The sequence below is a fragment of the Polypterus senegalus genome, chromosome 2 (genome assembly GCF_016835505.1).
Source record: "Polypterus senegalus isolate Bchr_013 chromosome 2, ASM1683550v1, whole genome shotgun sequence".
Lineage (NCBI taxonomy): Eukaryota > Metazoa > Chordata > Cladistia > Polypteriformes > Polypteridae > Polypterus > Polypterus senegalus.
This window is the reverse complement of record NC_053155.1, coordinates 51999936-52019372: the sequence shown is the minus strand read 5'-3', so window position 1 is coordinate 52019372 and position 19437 is coordinate 51999936. Positions and strand designations below refer to the sequence as shown.

The 19437-nt window shown below is 36.9% G+C and overlaps 1 protein-coding gene across 3 annotated transcripts in view; it reads left to right on the top strand.

Moving 5' to 3' along the window:
- The window catches only part of acp6 (acid phosphatase 6, lysophosphatidic), a 59025-nt gene that overhangs the window by 7004 nt on the left and 32584 nt on the right, over nucleotides 1–19437 (top strand). For all 3 annotated transcript variants that reach the window (XM_039743668.1, XM_039743670.1, XM_039743671.1), the window contains exon 3: nucleotides 17943–18073. In XM_039743668.1, coding sequence (XP_039599602.1) covers nucleotides 17943–18073 — 131 coding nt within the window. The remainder of the gene's footprint in view (nucleotides 1–17942; nucleotides 18074–19437) is intronic.

Below are 19437 nucleotides of genomic sequence, written 5' to 3'. Positions count from 1 at the left end.
GGATATGCTGCGTTCCATTTATCTCGGATTTTGGAGCAGAGAATGACATCACACCTGAGTTGATTGTGTTCTAGTGAAACATTATGGACATCTCCAGGAAAGCATTTTGTTGTGCTTGATCTTTCTGTATACAAACAACTACTGAACAACACATCATGCCCACAGATAGAGGGTGGACAGTATTATGTGTATGACTGATTGAATTAGCCAAAAATAGACTGAAATGTTAATAAACAGTATAATACAACAGCTTTTACTAAACTTTGTGGTGTACATTCCCATTTTGGATTGATGTCATAATCTGAAGTCGGGCAAACTCTGACTTGACTGACCTGCCCGAGTTTCAGAGTAGGAAATCCAACTTGTGGGGGCATTCCAGTTGAAAAATTCAACTAGGAACTTGTAAATTACAACTTCCTAGTTCAAATGCAATGCAGCATTTACCTTTGTCCCATGCTTTCTCAAATTGGTTCAACTCTGCTGGGTATTTCTGTTTTAAGGGATGAAATAAACCGTATGTACTGCCACCATTAACTGCTGATGTCTTTTTGAAGAGTTTTTCATTAGTTTGTTTGACATCTGATATTTCATATCCAAACCAATTTCAGACAGTCGACTTAATGTTGCAGCTTTTCTTTCTTTTCAAGTTCAACTTGCCTTTGTATTAACAAGCTTTGAGTCTGAAAACCAGCTGATCTATCTAGGGCGCTTGACTGTTTAACTGTACCATTTTGTAATTTAAAAAAATACAGTTTTTGTTTTAGAATATCAGTTTAAATCATTATTTTGAATTAAATGATTTAATTGAACAAAAAAAAACCCCTAAAAACACCAAGAGGAAGATGTACTAAAGTGTAAGACTTGGTAGGACACAAAAGTATCCCAATTAGGCTACTATCATAATTAAGAGCATGTTGTAGTAAGTAGTGTAAAAAGCTAAAACTATTTTGCAATGTTACCTTATTTGGTTGTCTTGTTGAGCAGCATGGTTGCAGTGGAGTTAAGAATACTTTTAGACCTTTACACCTTTTTAGATGTATATTAGGACCCATGTTGCTTTTTTTTAACCCTTGGACATCCAAGATCTATCAGGTATCAGCTATCACAGTACATAATAGAATATCACATAAAAAGGATAATTTTCCTACATATCATCTAATGTGGTCTACCTAATTCTGTTTATGAAATGTCCTGACACTGCCCTCGTATGTGAGAGAACCTGGACAAACCCTCCGCTAAAAAACGAATTTACACAGGTTCCAGTTTAAAATGGTCTGCAAGAACCCCCATTAATGGAAACATTATAAAAGTGGCATTCATGGATAAGGGTTAAGCATGGCAATAGAGAAGTTCCTATAGTAGATCACTTCAACAGCCATGGACACTGTGAGAAGGATGTTAAAGTCACAGTGCTTATTGGCAACTTCAAAACACAGCAAGAAAGAAAAGAATGTGAACTTAAGCTCATGCTAAAATGTAACACATTGCAACATGGCTTAAATAGAGACAAGAGTTTTATAACCAGATAGGAGGATTGTTTACATCTCTCTGACTGAACCAGACAACCTGATTACAGATTCACATTGTATGGAAAAACTCATCAAAAACTTGAAAAGACTTTGTTGGGCAGTTATAAAAAGATCTTGACTATACATTGCTGTCCTGTCTTGCTAAATGAATTTTAGCCTGGAAAGGTCTATTTTTTACATCTGAAATGTCTCAGTTAAAGGTTTTCCAATGCTGTATCTGTCCTATTGTCTATATAAACACAGGGAAATTCAGTCTATATATTACATCTTGCCTGAAGAAGGGGCCTGAGTTGCCTTAAAAGCTTGCATATTATAATCTTTTTAGTTCGCCAATAAAAGGTGTAATTTTGCTTGACTTCTCATTGCATGTCCAGCCAAAATGCAGCTCATTGCTAATTTCCAGTACCATGATGAACAAGAATGTAACTTCATTTTAATTATAGTTAGTATATAAACATAGCGATGTGTACACTTGTCTAGTATGTGGAAAATGTGTACTGATCAGTGAAGCTATGGTGGGGGTTTAGGGTACTTTAATGCTTCCAGACAACCTTTTTCCTATTAAACATTTATAATAACTACTTTGTAAAGATAACCCTATATTTTCTGTTCAAAGACAATTACAATTACATCTTGCATGCAGCTGTCCTTTATATAGATAGATAGATACTTTATTAATCCCAAGGGAATACTGATAAAAAACAGTATTAAATTAAAATAGTGATAAAAATGCAGGTAAAACAGACAATAACTTTGTATAATGTTAACGTTTACCCCCAAAGGGGTGGAACTGAAGAGTCGCATAGTGTGGGGGAGGAACGCTCTCCTCAGTCTGTCAGTGGAGGAGGACAGTGACAACAGTCTGTTGCTGAAGCTGCTCCTCTGATGATACTGTTCAGTGGATTCTCCATGATTGACAGGAGCCTGCCCAGCACCCATCGCTCTGCCACGGATGTCAAACTGTCCAGCTCCATGCCTTCAATAGAGCCTGCCTTCCTCACCAATTTGTTGAGACGTGAGGTGCCCTTCTTCTTTATGCTGCCTCCCCAGCACACCACCGTGTAGAAGAGGGCGCTCACCACACTGTCTGATAGAACATCTGCAGCATCATATTGCAGATGTTGAAGGACGCCAGTCTTCTAAGGAAGTATAGTTGGCTTTGTCCTCTCTTGCACTGAGCATCAGTACTGGCAGTCCAATCCAATTTATCACTCAGCTGCACTCCCAGGTATTTATAGGTCTGTACCCTCTGCACACAGTCGACTCTGATAATCATGGGGTCCAGGTGGGGCCTGGGTCTCCATGGTCTTCATCACATGTGACATCAGGGCAACAGGCCGGAAGTCATTCAGCTCACTAGGATGTGATACCTTTGGGACTGGGGTGATGCAAGTATATGCGAACTCCAGGCAATTAAGGGAGGAAGACACCTTAGATGTGAGAAGTGTAAGAATTAAATATTTAGTAATACTTTGAAATTTAGCTCACTGATTAGTCATATAAGTTGCTTGAATTATTCCTTTTTGCATTGTTTTAAGATTTGTACAGTTTTAAAAGAGAACATGAATAACTGATACCAAGCACTAGCTAGCTCCATACAGCATTCCCAACTATAACTATAACTTTTCACTTGCAGAAGTCAAATCTGACAAGAGCAGGCTTTTGTAATTTACATATTTTGTTCAGCTCATTGTAGTTTTCTGTGTTGTTGTCTTAGTGTTATTCTGTATTATCAAGGCAGAGAGACATGCCAGTCTTATCCACTTTACATTTTGTGGAATATTACCTCAACTTTCCCCTTTTTGTTCTTAGTCTGTTTCTTTATAATCAGCTGTGTTTTTAAGTATTTGTTTATGTGATCTGCAGTGATGTTTTTGTGTCTTATATGAATTATAACGCTCTTTTGTAAACAATAGCTACTTGTTTGGTTGGCATTTTATAGTCTTTATTGGTATCCTCTTTTTCTATACAGTGTCATTTAATTAGTGACTTTTAACACTTGCCAATTGTCTTATTTAATTATGCATTTCATTTATTTGTTTGTTTTGTTTTTGTATGGTGGTAGTATATGCTTAGCAATAGGTTTCTTTTTTTTTTTTTTTTTTTAATTTTTATTTATTAATTTTATTACAATCAATACATAGCAATCAAGTTTTTACAAAAAAAAGAATTATGCTAAGAACAGATCGATCCCCACCCTTGAGAGAGAGAGCAAGCCAAACGGTGTAAAATTTAAGGCTTGTAAAAATACCTAAATCAACAAATTCTCTGTGCTTTATAAACTTATTTCAAAATATTACTGATTAGATCCTGCCATGTTTTGAAAAAGTCTGTACAGATCCTCTAACTGAGTATTTGATTTTTTCCAATTTTAAATAATATAACACATCAGTTTCCCACTGACTTAAAAGAGGAGAGTTTGGGTTCTTCCAGTTTATCAGAATAAGTCTGCGTGCCAACAGTGTAGTGAATGCAATCACAATTTGTTTGTCTTTCTCCACTTTAAGACCCTCTGGAAGAACCCCAAACACAGCTGTTAATGGGTTAGGAGGGATTGTGAGTCCAAGGCTGTCTGAGAGGTAATTAAAAATTTTTGTCCAGAATAATGTTAATTTGGTGCAGGCCCAGAACATGTGACCTAGTGAGGCTGGGGCTTGGTTGCAACGTTCGCAGGTTGGATCATGCCCTGGAAACATTTTGGAGAGTTTTAGTCGAGACAGATGTGCTCGATATATAATTTTGAGTTGTATAATTGTATGCTTTGCGCATATGGAGCTTGAGTGAATTCTCTGCATTGCTACTTTCCACTCCTTTTCTGATATATTAATTGAGAGGTCATTTTCCCAGTGTCCTCTTGGATCTTTGAAAGGAAGGGATTGTAAAAGGATTTTATATATTGTAGAGATGGAGTCTAACTCCTTGAAATTGAGCAATATTTTTCCAGCGTGGATGAGGGTGCAAGATGAGGAAAATCTGGAAGGTTCTGTTTAACAAAGTTCCTGATTTGAAGATAGTGAAAGAAATTTGTAGCTGGAATGTTAAATTTGGAATGTAATTGTTCATAGGATGCAAAGACGTTGTCTATATAAAGATCTCTAAGCAAGTTAATTCCAAATTTTTCCAGATATTAAAACTGCATATGTTTGTGAGGTTGAAAGAGGTGGTTCTTTTGCAGGGTGCCACAGAAAGAAGCTTCTCCGTCTTAAAATGCTTTCTACATTGGTTCCAGATTCTAAGTGAGTGGAGCACAATTGGGTTATTAGTGTATTGCCGATAGCGTGTGTTTATTGGAGCAGAGCAAGGAATACAAAGAAGTACTGCAGGATTTTACTTCTATTGCGGTCCATGCCTGTGTATGTTCTTCTATTTGTGTCCAGGTTCTTATCGACTGTATATTTGCCCCCAGTAATAAAACTGGAAGTTAGGTAGAGCCATGCCGCCTTCTGCCTTTTGTCTTTGTAGGGTCGCTCTTTTGATGCGTGGATGTTTAGAATTCCAAATAAATGAGGTTATTGTTGAATCTAATTGCTTAAAGAACGATTTATTAATGTATATTGGTATGTTTTGAAATAAAAAGGAGCTTAGGAAGAATATTCATCTTAACAGTGTTAATTCTTCCAGCTAGTGTGAGATGAAGGGTTGACCATCTATGCAAGTCTTGTTTAATTTTTTCCATGCAGACGCGAAATTTTGTTGATAAGAGCTTTATGTTTACTTGTGATGTTTACCCCGAGGTATTTAAACTGTTCTGCAATGATAAAAGGAAGGGTGTCTAATCTAATATTATATGCTTGAGAATTCACGGAAAGAGTACACTTTTATTCAGATTAATTCTGAGACCAGAGAGCTTTTGAAATTCTGTGAGTGCTGCTAAGACTGCAGGCACAGAATTTTCTGGGTCCGATATATACAGTACCATGTCATCTGCATATAATGAGATTTTCTGTTCCAGTCCTTCTCTGCTAATCCCCTTTATCTGATCAGTATTTCGACAATGTATTGCCAGTGGTTCAATGGCAATTGCAAACAGCAGTGGTGACAAAGGGCATCCTTGTCTTGTGCCACGTTCTAGTTTAAAGTAGTCTGAGCAAATGTTATTGATGCAAACTGAAGCTTCTGGGTTAGTATACAGTAATTTAATCCATGCACAAATGTTGGGCCAAACCCAAACTTCTCCAAAATAGTAAAAGGTATTTCCATTCAATCATGTCGAATGCTTTTTCTGCATCCAATGATAATAATATTTCTGGGGTGTTTGATTTAGTTGGTGAGTATATTACATTAAACAGGCGTCGAAGATTTGAAGATAAGTGTCGGCCCCTAATAAATCCAGTTTGGTCTTGTGATATTACTGAGGGAGCACTTTCTCCATCCTTCTAGCTATGATTTTAGAGAGTATTTTAACGTCGTTATTCAGAAGTGAAATTGGTCTGTATGATGCACATTGTAATAAGTCCTTATTTTGTTTTGGAAAGACAGTGATTAGTGCTTGGCGAAAGGTTTGTGGAAGAGATTGGTTATCTCTGGCTTCTGTAAATGTTGCTAATAGGAGGGGAGCTAGCTGAGCGGAGAATTTCTTGTAAACCTCTGCAGGGTAGCCGTCAGGGCCTGCTGCTTTTCCACCTTGGAGTGACTTTATAGCATCCAGTAATTCTGATAATGACAGAGGTTTATCGAGTTCCTCCACACTAAAGCGTCAATTTGTGGTATCTGTAATGTATCCAGAAATGCATTAGATTGTATATTGTCTTCTTTAAACTCAGTAGTATATAGGGATTTATAGTAGTCTCTAAAAGTGTACATTATATTTTTGTGTTCGATGATTTTATCTCCGTTCGTGTTAGTAATTACGAGATTGCGTTCGTACATCTTGCTTGTGAATTTGTTGCGCTAAAAGCTTATTAGCTTTCTCTCCATGTTCATAATAATGATGTCTGGATTTGTAAATTAGTTGTTCAGTTTCTTTAGTTGTCAAGAGGTTTAATTCTGAATGTAGAGCCTGCCTCCTCTTATGTAGAGTCTCGCTTGGTAGTCTGGCATGTTCTTCATCTATTTTAGTAATTTCGCTTTTTATCTCTGCTACTTTCTTCGCTTCGGATTTATTTCTGTGGGAAAGATATGAGATAATCTGTCCTCTTAAGAAGGCCTTAAGAGTTTCCCAGAGTATTCCTGCAGAGATCTCAGGGGATGTATTTGTCTCTAGAAAGAATTTGATTTGTTTGGATATAAATTCAGTACAATTCTCGTCTGCTAATAGAAGCGGATTGAGGCCATCTGGGGTGAGTGTATGGGGCTTAGTAATTTCAGCTCCAAGATCATCGGAGCATGGTCTGAAATAACAATAGCATCGTATTTACAAGATTTAATCTTAGGCAAGAAGTTATTATCTATAAAGAAGTAATCAATCCTTGAGTAGCAATGATGTACTGGTGAGTAGAAAGAATATGTTCTTGAATTTGGGTTTAAAAACCTCCAGGGATCTGATAAGTTGTGATCAGTTATAAACTTTGTAATTATCTTTGCGGTGTTAGTTAGCAATAGGTTTCTGTCTTGTCCAGAGTAGCCAATAATATTTCAGTGGCACATGCCTCACGCTCTTCCAGCATTTTGTGCTGTATATTGTTTCATAACAATTGTGTAGTCGCCTAGTGCTGGTTTCATTAAAATATTGGAGCATGCCATAACTACTTGGAAGGTGGCTTGATGTGATGCAAGAGCTCAGTGCTTTGAGTCGAACAGTGGTCAGTGACTTCTGTATAAATGCAAGACCAGTAAAGACAAATTAAATTGGTGTTTGCACTAAAATGTTTAACTTTTTAAAATGTGTTAATTTGGAACATATTGCCCATACCTACACATGCATTTCTCTTCTTTACTATCCAGTATATTAGATGTTTATACCAAAATGTTTGTTCATTTCTCGGAAATGGTTTCTAGTCCAGCAGCATCAGATGTATGGTAGGAATCAGTACTGGACAAGGCACACAGTCATGTAAAAAATGAAATACGCTTCATGTAAACTGTTGACTTTCTCAACGTATTTGAACAGAAGATCTTCATGCAAATGGTGCCTACAGATAAAGGTAGGCAACACAGACACAAATGTGACTTTCAATCATTCATTCATTCTACAAAGTATCGATAGATGTAATTGTCGACTGGGGAAGATGCGTATACATTTGGCCTCAAGAGCTGGTATTTTCTCCTTTAGCGGGATTAACTGCTTATAGGTGTTTGGCATAACTGCCTATCAGACTACTACATGCAAAATTCCTTCAGTTACAAGATTTTTGTGGGTTTTCTTGCATGTACTGCCCACTTCAAATCCCCCAAAACACTTCAATAGGTCTCGGATCAGGGCTTTGACTGGGCCAGTACATAACCCTTCATTTCTTCATTAACATGTGTTTTATCTTGGTAGAGTAATATATGTATTGCTCTACTGTCCCCTATTGTATTATTAATATGTAGCCTTAGAATGCCTAATCTCACAGACTTAACACTGTATATAACTTATCCCCACCTTCCCTTCTATATCTATAACCTCAGGCAATTAGATGTAGTAAAAAGACAAGCAGGAGTTAAGTTACACATAAAATAATGTATTACTGATAATATTCATAAATAATAACAAAATGCAAAGTACATTTGAATATTGGCAACCATACAACCTGATAAAATGGTGATGTGTAATTCAGGTGGCACACAGACTTGCAGTTACTTAAAATGTCTCTAGTTAAGGCATCGTTGGTGCTCAGCTTTCAGCCACATGTCTGTTCAATATGGCTGCTGAGCTGTGCTCTTCATTGTGTTGTCTTCATCATCACAGGTTAGCAAGAGAGATGCTTCTTCATATGTGGGTCAGTCAGAGAGAGAGAATGTGGTTGAGCAAGTACATTTATAGATGTTCTCTCCAATTCCTAGAACCAATAGGATATCATGGTACTTAAAGGCCTCTGAGACTAGCCAATTCCAAACAGCCATACCTCAGACCAATGGGTGAAATAGAACATCTTATCTCCTGCCCTACACCCCCAAAGAAGACCATATATATCACTAACCTGGCTTTGTGTGGGGGATCAAACTGGTTTAAGACACATCCCCCAAATCCTGTCATAAAATTACAAAGAGACAGTCGTAAAAAGGGTTGGGGGTTGTGCAAACATGAATACCTCTCACCACTTGGTTTGCCTAAATTATAAATAAAGACATACAAAACATTTATCAAGTTATATGTAAAATCTCACATCACAACAACATGTTAATAGGTTTAATGCTGGTTTCCAACAGATAGCTTCATATTCTCCTCAAGCAGATCACACTTTGCTTAATTCATAGTTGACTTGATGACTGCAAGATGACCAAGCCCTGAGGCTGCAAAGCATCCTCAAACCATACCATATCCACCACCATGCTTTAATCTTAGTATGAGATTCTTCTCCTGAATCTCTTTAGTTTGTGCCAAATATGACTACACTTACTGTGGCTGAAAAACTCTTATCTTGGATTCCATATCACATTGTTCCAGAAGGCCTTGTCTTTGCTTGTATGTTCAGTGGCCAGCTGTAGTCATGGTGTAATGTTGTTTTTGGGCAGCGGAGGTTTTTTTTCTTGCACACCTCACATTAAAGTCAAATTTTAGATGCATGCACTTTTACACCAACATTTGCAAGAGTTACCTGCAGATCCCACAGTGAAATTTTGTGGGTGGTTCTTAGAGATTTCTTTTAGTATCAAAAGATAATGGGATGAATTTGCTGGTTTGGACTGTCCAGGGCAGATTAGCAGTCGTTTAAAATCTTGTAGATGTTTCTCCTTACAGTGGAACAATACATTTCAAGTAATTTGGTGAGCTTTTCAAATCTTTTAGCAGATTCACAGGTATCCACAGCCTTCTTTCTGATGGCCTTAGAGAGCTCTGTTGGCTATGGAATGCTGACACCACACACATCAGTAGTGAAGAGAGCACCAGACCCTAGATATCTGCGGTTTAATTAAGACAAACTCTATTGGCATGTAATCTGAAACACCCGATTTTAATTTTATGGATTTGAAATGGTGGTACATGTAGAGGTGTACTTACTTTTCTATTTAACGAATCTGCATCTTTAATAATGAGAATGAATACACCATGTCAATTTTGTCATTTGTTCATATATATCACCTTTATTTGTAGGAATTGATTGCATGAAGATCTGTTATTTGTTTTCCTGTCCTGATATGTTGAAAAAAAAAAATCAATTTCCATGGGGTGTACTTACTTTTTTTTACATAACATAAGTCCAACACAGAAATCACTCAAGCACACACCTAACCTCTCATGGGACCAATTTAAACGTGTATGTCTTTGGAATTAAGGAGTGAAATAGCTTTACTTGGTGAATGATCCATACAGACTAAGGGAAAATGTGCACACTCCACAAAAATATTGACCAGGCAGTGGTTTGATCCCTGGATGTTGAATCAGTGAGTCAGCAATGCTGACCGCTAAGCTACCTTAGAGTCAGACCATGTTGACATTAATTAGGTTTAATTATCAGTCTTTTCAGCAAATTATCTTATCAGCAAAAAGCAGGTAAATATCAGACTTGCAAATATCTCAATGCTGTTAATATCCAGCAACAGATTTTGAATGTTCAGAATATCAAGACAGACAAACATTTTATTAATTTATTTTGTATATTAGTAGTAAAGTGTGCCCTGCCACAAGCCAAAGAACAAAGAAAATATGACTATTTAACTTCGTGAAAAAAGATAACTTCACATTTAAACACCAGTACACGTGGAAATTAGAAATGAATAGGAGTATCATAGAAAAGAGCACAGATTATAAAGCAATCAAACGTTAGCGAAAATGCTAAAAAAATGGATTTTAAGAAAACAAGTGAGGGAATTATTAGGCTTGATTTTAAAAAATATTATATTTCCATATCATTAACAGATCTCGGAAGATAGTCCTATAGAGTATCCAACAATCTGACCTTACTAAACTTGTTTAGACAAGCTGTAGTTACCGATGTCCTTGAGACCTCGACAGTGCTCATTTCAGTCGTAACAGTGCTGTCTAGTGCTTTTCCCCTGTCGAAGCATGTGAGTGTTGAAAAGCAGCTGATTCAGCACAGAATCTTGAAGGGCAAGTCATAAGCAACATAGCAGTGAATTAGCTATTAAATAAGAGATATGAATTCATCTATGTATAACAAACCGCTTAATAAAGTGCATTGAATAAGCAGTACTCATAAGGCCTTTTTACAGAAAAACTTAATTGTTGAGAGATGAAAGAGTACAAAAAGTGTAGAGAACTGATGTCCAAATTTTGGAAGTAGAGCAGGACAACCTAATGCATGCTTGATAAGAGCAGAAATGGAGCTTGACCTAGGGAACGTGACAAAATAATGAATGAAGCCACATTATAACAGCAAGACATGAGAAGAGAAGTTGGTGGAGAATGCAGAAAACAGTTGGTGGGCCTGAAATGAAAAAGAAAGAGGCATCAGAAAAGTTACAGGAGTCAAGGTCAAGATGAATTAAGGAGAGAGAGATTTTTCTTTGGTTAAAGAGGAACTAGTTTTGTAACTGTCAATATTATGTACTTTGTAACATTTACCTTTAAACTGCTATCATCTTTTTTCAGAGCTAAAATATGTGCTTAGCTAATGTGTAATAAGAGAACAAATAGCAGCATAGCCATACTTAACATTGTATTATTAGTCTTTCAGACTAATGTTTGTTTGATTTTTTTCCTGGAATTTTTAATTGTTTGCTGTAGCACAATTATCCTTTTGCACTCTGTTTCTTAGAAAGACATACATAGTGAGCAAAATTGTCATTGTGTTGTGTAGCTGAAAATGGATGGCCTTATTTTTTTGGAATAGATAAAAATTCAAACAAACTAAACAATGGGACAATACATATGAAGGCAAGGTTTTGGATTAATTGGAGTGAAGGGTTTGGGTGAGAAGTGACTTAACTGTTTTTTGTTAAGGTGTTTGCTATATTGTTTAATATTGTCTCTTATTTTGCATGTTACTTCCCACAGCATGTCTAAATGTCATATATGTAAAAATGGCAAATGTACAGTGCATCCGGAAAGTATTCACAGCACATCACTTTTTCTACATTTTGTTATGTTACAGCCTCACTCCAAAATGGATTAAATTCATTTTTTTCCTCAGAATTCTATATACAACACCCCATAATGACAACATGAAAAAAGTTTGCTTGAGGTTTTTGCAAATTTATTAAAAATAAAAAATTGTTTCCCCTGATCATGCTTGAGATGTTTCTGCAGCTTAATTGGAGTCCACCTGTGGTAAATTCAGTTGATTGGACATGATTTGGAAAGGCACACACCTGTCTATATAAGGTCCCACAGTTGACAGTTCATGTCAGAGCACAAACCAAGCATGAAGTCAAAGGAATTGTCTGTAGACCTCCGAGACAGGATTGTCTCGAGGCACAAATCTGGGGAAGGTTACAGATAAAGTTCTGCTGCTTTGAAGGTCCCAATGAGCACAGTGGCCTCCATCATCTGTAAGTGGAAGAAGTTCGAAACCACCAGATCTCTTCCTAGAGCTGGCTGGCCATCTAAACTGAGCAATCAGGGGAGAAGGGCCTTAGTCAGGGAGGTGCCCAAGAACCCTATGGTCACTCTGTCAGAGCTCCAGAGGTCCTCTGTGGAGAGAGGAGAACCTTCCAGAAGGACAACCATCTCTGCAGCAATCCACCAATCAGGCCTGTATGGTAGAGTGGCCAGACAGAAGCCACTCCTTAGTAAAAGGCACATGGCAGCCCGTCTGGAGTTTGCCAAAAGGCAGCTGAAGGACTTTCAGACCATGAGAAACAAAATTCTCTGGTCTGATGAAACAAAGATTGAACTCTTTGGTGTGAATGCCAGGCATAAAGTTTGGAGGAAACCAGGCACCGCTCATCACCAGGCCAATACTATCCCTACAGTGAAGCATGGTGGTGGCAGCATCATACTGTGGGGATGTTTTTCAGCGGCATGAACTGGGAGACTAGTCAGGATAAAGGGAAAGATGACTGCAGCAATGTACAGAGACATCCTGGATGAAAACCTGCTCCAGAGTGCTCTTGACCTCAGACTGGGGCGACGGTTCATCTTTCAGCAGGACAATAACCCTAAGCACACAGCCAAGATATCAAAGGAGTGGCTTCAGGACAACTCTGTGAATGTCCTTGAGTGGCCCAGCCAGAGCCCAGACTTGAATCCGATTGAACAACTCTGGAGAGATCTTAAAATGGCTGTGCACCGACGCTTCCCATCCAACCTGATGGAGCTTGAGAGGTGCTGCAAAGAGGAATGAGCGAAACTGGCCAAGAATAGGTGTGCCAAGCTTGTGGCATCATATTCAAAAAGACTTAAGGCTGTAATTGGTGCCAAAGGTACATCCACAAAGTATTGAGCAAAGGCTGTGAATACTTATGTACATGTGATTTCTCAGTTTTTTTATTTTTAATAAATTTGCAAAAACCTCAAGTAAACTTTTTTCACATTGTCATTATGGGGTGTTGTGTGTAGAATTCTGTTGAAAAAAAATGAATTTAATCCATTTTGGAATAACACTGTATGGCATCTCATATTTAACTAATTATCATTAGGCGAAAAGTTGTGGCCGTTATTTAAAAAACAAAAAAAAAAAAACAAGTATAGTATGGTACAGATATTTAATTAGCAAAGCTGAAGTACATTTAGAGTCTTTGACAACATGACCCTGCAGTGTCACTATCCTACAACAGAGCAAAGTGATTAGTAGCTTTCTGGGCTGAAGGACAGTGCCTTTAGTTGCTAGTTTTTCCTCTTTGCAGGTGAGTTGATATGGCCTTTCACTTCACAGGACTGATTTCCAGAAAATTGCAACTTTGAACTGCTTATGCTTACTATGTTTTACCATGTTAATATCCTTATGAAAACCTAGTGACCATTGGTGTTAATTTTAATTTAATTCCAACATAGAAATGATGCATGACAGCTGTTCTTCTATTTTGTGCATGTTGTATTTTTACACTTCAGCCAGTTTATAAATATGATGCCCATTCCTGCTTATGTTTGAAATTAATGTAATGTGCATTGAGTTCCTATTTTTTTCTTTTTGCTTCTAACATGTCAGTTCATAACATAACATTCTTGTGCCTGCTTAATTAAATACTGGCAGCATCACAAACAGAAGAACCTGCTTTGGACAAGGCATCTGTCTAAACCTGGGGTGCACACACTCACACAAATACTCATGACCAGCATAATATTGGGATGTGAGAGAAAACCCATGTAGGCATGTGGAGACCATTCACATTCCGCGAAGATAACCACTGGGCCTAAGATTAAAACTTTGGACACTGTATCTCCGAAGCTACAGTACTAATCATTATGCCAACTAGTATCAAGACAGGAAATAAATAATTTTTACTTCAATTTATAAGGAATATAGCAAAGATTTGGTTGTTTCACTTACAACAACAAGTTACCTTTGCCGATGTTGCTTTTTATTATTTTCTCTTTTGTTCTCTCAAAAAGTCTGTTATTAAAAAGAAGCAAACATTTGACAGTGAGCACACAGCAGGGGATGTAATTGTGTACGCAGTTCCTGTTTTAAGATTCACTGTTATTCATATTGGAACTTACAGTTTAATTACCATTTTTTAAAGGAAATTATAAAAAATAATTAAGGTCACAAGCTGCTAAAGTTTATCCGTACAGTAAAAGGAAAGTTAATAAAACAAAAGTAGAAATGTGCATGCTGAAAGCTATGACCGTGATTACATTTCTATTATTGCTTACATCAGTTAGATCAGTTAAATATTTTTTCTTTGATTTCTCCAAAAACTTTAAACTAATAGTAAGGTTTTTTACTGTAAGAATAAGGTGCATAATAGCTAAGACAGAATGTGATTTTGATGTGATAACTTTACCAAAATAACAATTCATTTGGGGTACAACCCAACAGCCATAAGAGTTTGGGTACCAAAACAATTTTGGGCAGTGTGATTTGTTCATCTCTCTCTCAGATTATTAGAACTGGTCAGCACTCCACAGACATATTAACTTAATTGACTTGAATTAAATGCAATACACATTCACAATTACTTTTAAAAGCAAAATACACAGAGCAGAGGTTTTCTCAATAGCACTGGAACCAATATCTGGAGTTACTTTAACTTCATGCTGCATATCACATGTTTAAACTGATTATCAAGTAATATAATAAGGTTTAAAAAGTTTTTAAAAGGACAAGAATAATTGATATTAACTGTAACAAAAAACTGTTATTAAATGGTTCTTTAGCACAATCAGAATGCTACCTCATTTGAGGCAAAATTGATGCTTTGAATTGTCTGTTAATGTAAAATAGTAAACGGTTCCCCTCATCCACATTGTGTATTTGTGTGTCACTCTGGTTGCTAGGGTAAGAAAGAAAAATGTAAATATATGCAAAAGATGATGAAGGACCAAAAAATCAAAACTGATAATAAAAAAAAAAATACTAAATAAGGGTATACAAATAAGGAAATTGATCTTGTCTGCATATTCTTTTGCCCAACATCATATGCCAGCAACATCAGAGTTTGACTTTCTAGCAAATGCTCAGGCCACGTGAGCAAGGTTTATAGGTTTTAACGCTATTGACCGAGAACTTGATGTTGTGGGCAGTGGATGAGTGAAAATAATGATTAATTGACACGCATATTGGGAAACTAAAGCTCCAATACATCTAGGCCTCAGTCACTAGACAGACTAAATTTTTGAGCAAAACACTTCAATTAGTGTATAAGTGTAGTTATTTCAAGAAGTAATTTTGAGGGTAAGCAGTGAAAATGGGCAACTATATCTGAAGAGGAAAGGCTGCCTCAATGGAAAGGGATCAGGTGCATAATATTATACTGGAAGAAATGAGCAACCCATGTATCAAATAAAAAACACATGAGGTCTGTGTTGATTACGTAGATTTCAACCCATCTTCAAAGGGTAGCACAGCTCAATCAATCAATCAACATTTATTTATATAGCACATATTCATACAAAAAAATGTAGCTCAAAGTGCTTTACAAATTGAATAGAAAAATAGAAGACACAATAAAAAATAAACATAAGTCAACATTAATTAACATAGAATAAGTAAGGTCCGATGGCCAGGGTGGACAGAAAAAAAAAAAAAAAACTCCAAAAACTAGAGAAAAAAAATAAATCTGTAGGGGTTCCAGGCCAAGAGACCGCCCAGTCCCCTCTGGGCAATCTACCTAACATAAATGAAACAGTCCTCTTTGTATTTAGGGTTTTCATGGAAGGACCTGATGATGATGGTCACGTAGTCTTCTGGCTTTCAGTCCATCAATGTTGGAGCATCATGATGCTTTGAGTAGGTGGTAGTGGCGCAGGCCGCCACCACAAAGAAACCGGAAAAAGAAACAGAAGAGAGAGTAGGGGTCAGTACGGATTTTAGAGCCACCATGAATAGTTATTATGAACATACAGAGTATCAGGATTAAATTAAAGTGAAGTTATGAGAAGGCCATGTTAAAGTAATGTGTTTTCAGCAGTGTTTTAAAGTGCTCTACTGTATTTGCCTGGCGAATTCCTATTGGCAGGCTATTCCAGATTTTAGGTGCATAACAGCAGAAGGCCGCCTCACCACTTCTTTTAAGTTTAGCTTTTGGAATTATAAGAAAACACTCATTTAAAGATCTAAGGTTACGATTTGGTATATAACGTGTCAGACATTCCGATATATAAAATGGAGCGAGATTATTTAAGGCTTTATAAACCATAAGCAGAATTTTAAAGTCAATCCTGAATGACACAGGCAACCAGTGTAGTGACATCAAAACTGGAGAAATGTGTTTGGATTTTCTTTTCCCAGTTAGGATTCTAGCAGCTGCATTCTGCACTCGTTGCAAGTGATTTGTGTCTTTTTTGGGTAGTCCTGAGAGGAGTGCGTTACAGTAATCTAGTCTACTGAAAACAAAAGTGTGAATTAATTTCTCAGCATCTTTCAATGATATAAGAGGTCTAACTTTTTCTATGTTTCTTAAGTGAAAAAATGCTGTCCTAGTGGTCTGATGAATATGCGATTTCAAATTCAGATTACAGTCAACAGTTACCCCTAAGTTTTTTACTTCCGTCTTAACTTTTAATCCTAATGCATCAAGTTTATTTCTGATAACCTCATTGAATCCATTATTGCCAATTACTAAAATTTCAGTTTTCTCTTTATTTAGTTTGAGAAAATTACTATTCATCCATTCAGAAATACCAGTAAGACATTGTGTTAGTGAATCGAGAGAGTCGGTGTCATCAGGTGCTATTGATAAGTACAGCTGTGTGTCATCGGCATAGCTGTGGTAACTCACGTTGTAAACTGAGATAATCTGACCTAACGGAAGCATATAGATTGAGAAGAGCAGCAGACCCAGGGTAGAGCCTTGTGGAACACCATATCGGATATCATGTGTCTTTGAGATTTGATTACCACAACTCACAAAGAATTTTCTACTTGCCAGGAAGGATTCAAACCAATTTAAGACACTGCCAGAGAGGCCCACCCATTGACTAAGACAATTTCTAAGAATGTTGTGATCAATGGTGTCAAATGCAGCACTCAGATCTAAGAGGATGAGAACAGATAAATGGCCTCTGTCTGCATTTACCTGCAAGTCATTTACTACTTTAACAAGTGCAGTTTCTGTGCTGTGATTTGTTCTGAAGCCTGACTGAAATGTATCAAGAATAGCATGTTTATTGAGGTGGTCATTTAACTGCATAATGACTGCCTTCTCTAGAATTTTACTTAAGGACGGGTTAGAGATGGGTCTAAAATTTTCAAAGGCAGAGGGGTCAAGATTATTTTTCTTGAGCAGGGGTTTAACTACAGCAGTCTTAAGACAGTCTGGAAAGACCCCCGTATCTAATGACAATTAACTATGTCCAGAATATTGTCAATTAGCACGCCTGATATTTCTTTGAAAAACCTGGTTGGTATTGGGTCAAGGACGCAGGTGGAGGGTTTCAGTTGAGAGATTATACTATGTAATTCAGGTAAATCTATCCTGGTAAAAGCACTTAATTTGTTTATAATGGAGTACCAGGGCTTTGGAGGTTCTGCAGTGTTGGAGAGATATACTATGTTATCTCTGATATCATTAATTATATATATATATATATATATATATATATATATATATATATAGCTATTTAGACTTGATGCATCAGTACTGTAATGAAAATAAATGTTTCACAAAATGAAAAATGTGCAGAATTGTTTCATAAAATGAACTAAGAAAAAGCAAATATAACTTTTGAATATAGTGAAGATGTATTTACTGTTTTATTCATTAATGTTAGTGGTATTTATCTTTTCATAATTATAGAATAAAACATATTCTGTTTTACCCTCGTAGGGTGGGGCATTTCATGGTCAACTTACAACCTTAGGAATGCAGCAGATGTACAATTTGGGAGAGCGTCTCAGGGATGTCTACATAAAAAAATCCAACTTTCTTTCCCCTGTCTTCAAGTCTACTGAAGTCTAGTAAGTACAAGAAGTGTTACTAAAATCATTTGTTTTTTTAATATATTAATTTAGCTCAGCTCGCCGTCTGGGAGTTCCCACAGTTCTTTTATAGTCCTTGACCCGGAAGTGTTTCCCATCCTTCACTCCATGATTCCTTATCACTTCTAATAACTAAAAAGTTATTTTCTTCACCCCAGAAGCATGTCATTCCCCTTGTCCATGTGACTCTGACGTACTTCCGGGGTGTAAGGCAAATAATTGCTGTTCCTCCCTGCAGCGCCTCCTAACGGCCCCCATGGTATCCAGCACGGCTGTGAGTAAAGACTCCAATGTCCATGATGCCCTGCTGGCATTCGGGGCACCTCCATGCTGCAGGGAGGGCTCCACCTGGCAGCCTGGGGGTATTGGTCGGGATGAACGGCCGGCCATGTATCACACTATGGATGCTCATGAGAAGGATAAGTGGAAAAAAGAGGCAATCCTCTAAACAACCAGATAATGGTAAATATTTTATTGTCAATGAGATTGTCAATTGCCTGAAATTTCATTTGATGAAGCTCATGCAAATAAAACATCAATACAAACATGCAACATAAGAATGTCAATAAAAGTCATTTCCCATCAGCCCTTTAACAACTAGTACAAACACATTTGGACATACTCATTAAATCCTTGTAGGAGTCTCTTAGATAGTAAGTTCATGTATGTCACAGCTTGTGAATAATTACTTTTATGAAATCTGTTTGTCGTGGTCTTGATTGACCTAAGACATTTGCTAGGTAGAAGGAAAGTGCGCAGGGTGTGATGAGCCAGAGAAGATCTTACTGGCTTTACCTTTCAGTCAGTGAAAGTGAAGTGTATCCACAAACCTGTCCAATGTTGAATTTTGAACTTGGCGCTGTTATTTTATGAGTTGGGCATGCTAGCCCCAAAACCATACTAAATGTGTAGTGAAAGCTGCAGGTTTAAGTTAGATATACCCTATGTAAAGAAAGTAATACAGAATTCACATAGGTACTGTTGAATTTGTTGATTCATTGTTCAAATTTAGGCCAAATAAATGTAAGTCCAAACATAAGACATTTTATTAATTGCATAAAAATATCAATGGAATTGTTTTAATAGATTTTCTTTTAAAGCAGACTAAAATGTGAAAAATAACAGTGATATTGCATCTGTTATTTATTTTGATCAGTTCTCCTTGGCTATAGTCATAATATGAGAGAGAGAAGAAAGTTGTGATGGCCATATCAAATTTTGTTTTTAATCCTCAAATAGCACTTCTTTTTCAGCAGTAGAACTGATGTGTTAGATTATTTCCTATTGCTTTGCTTCATAATGTCTGAGTGAAAGGTAAAACAATGTTAATGGAGAGTTTCCAT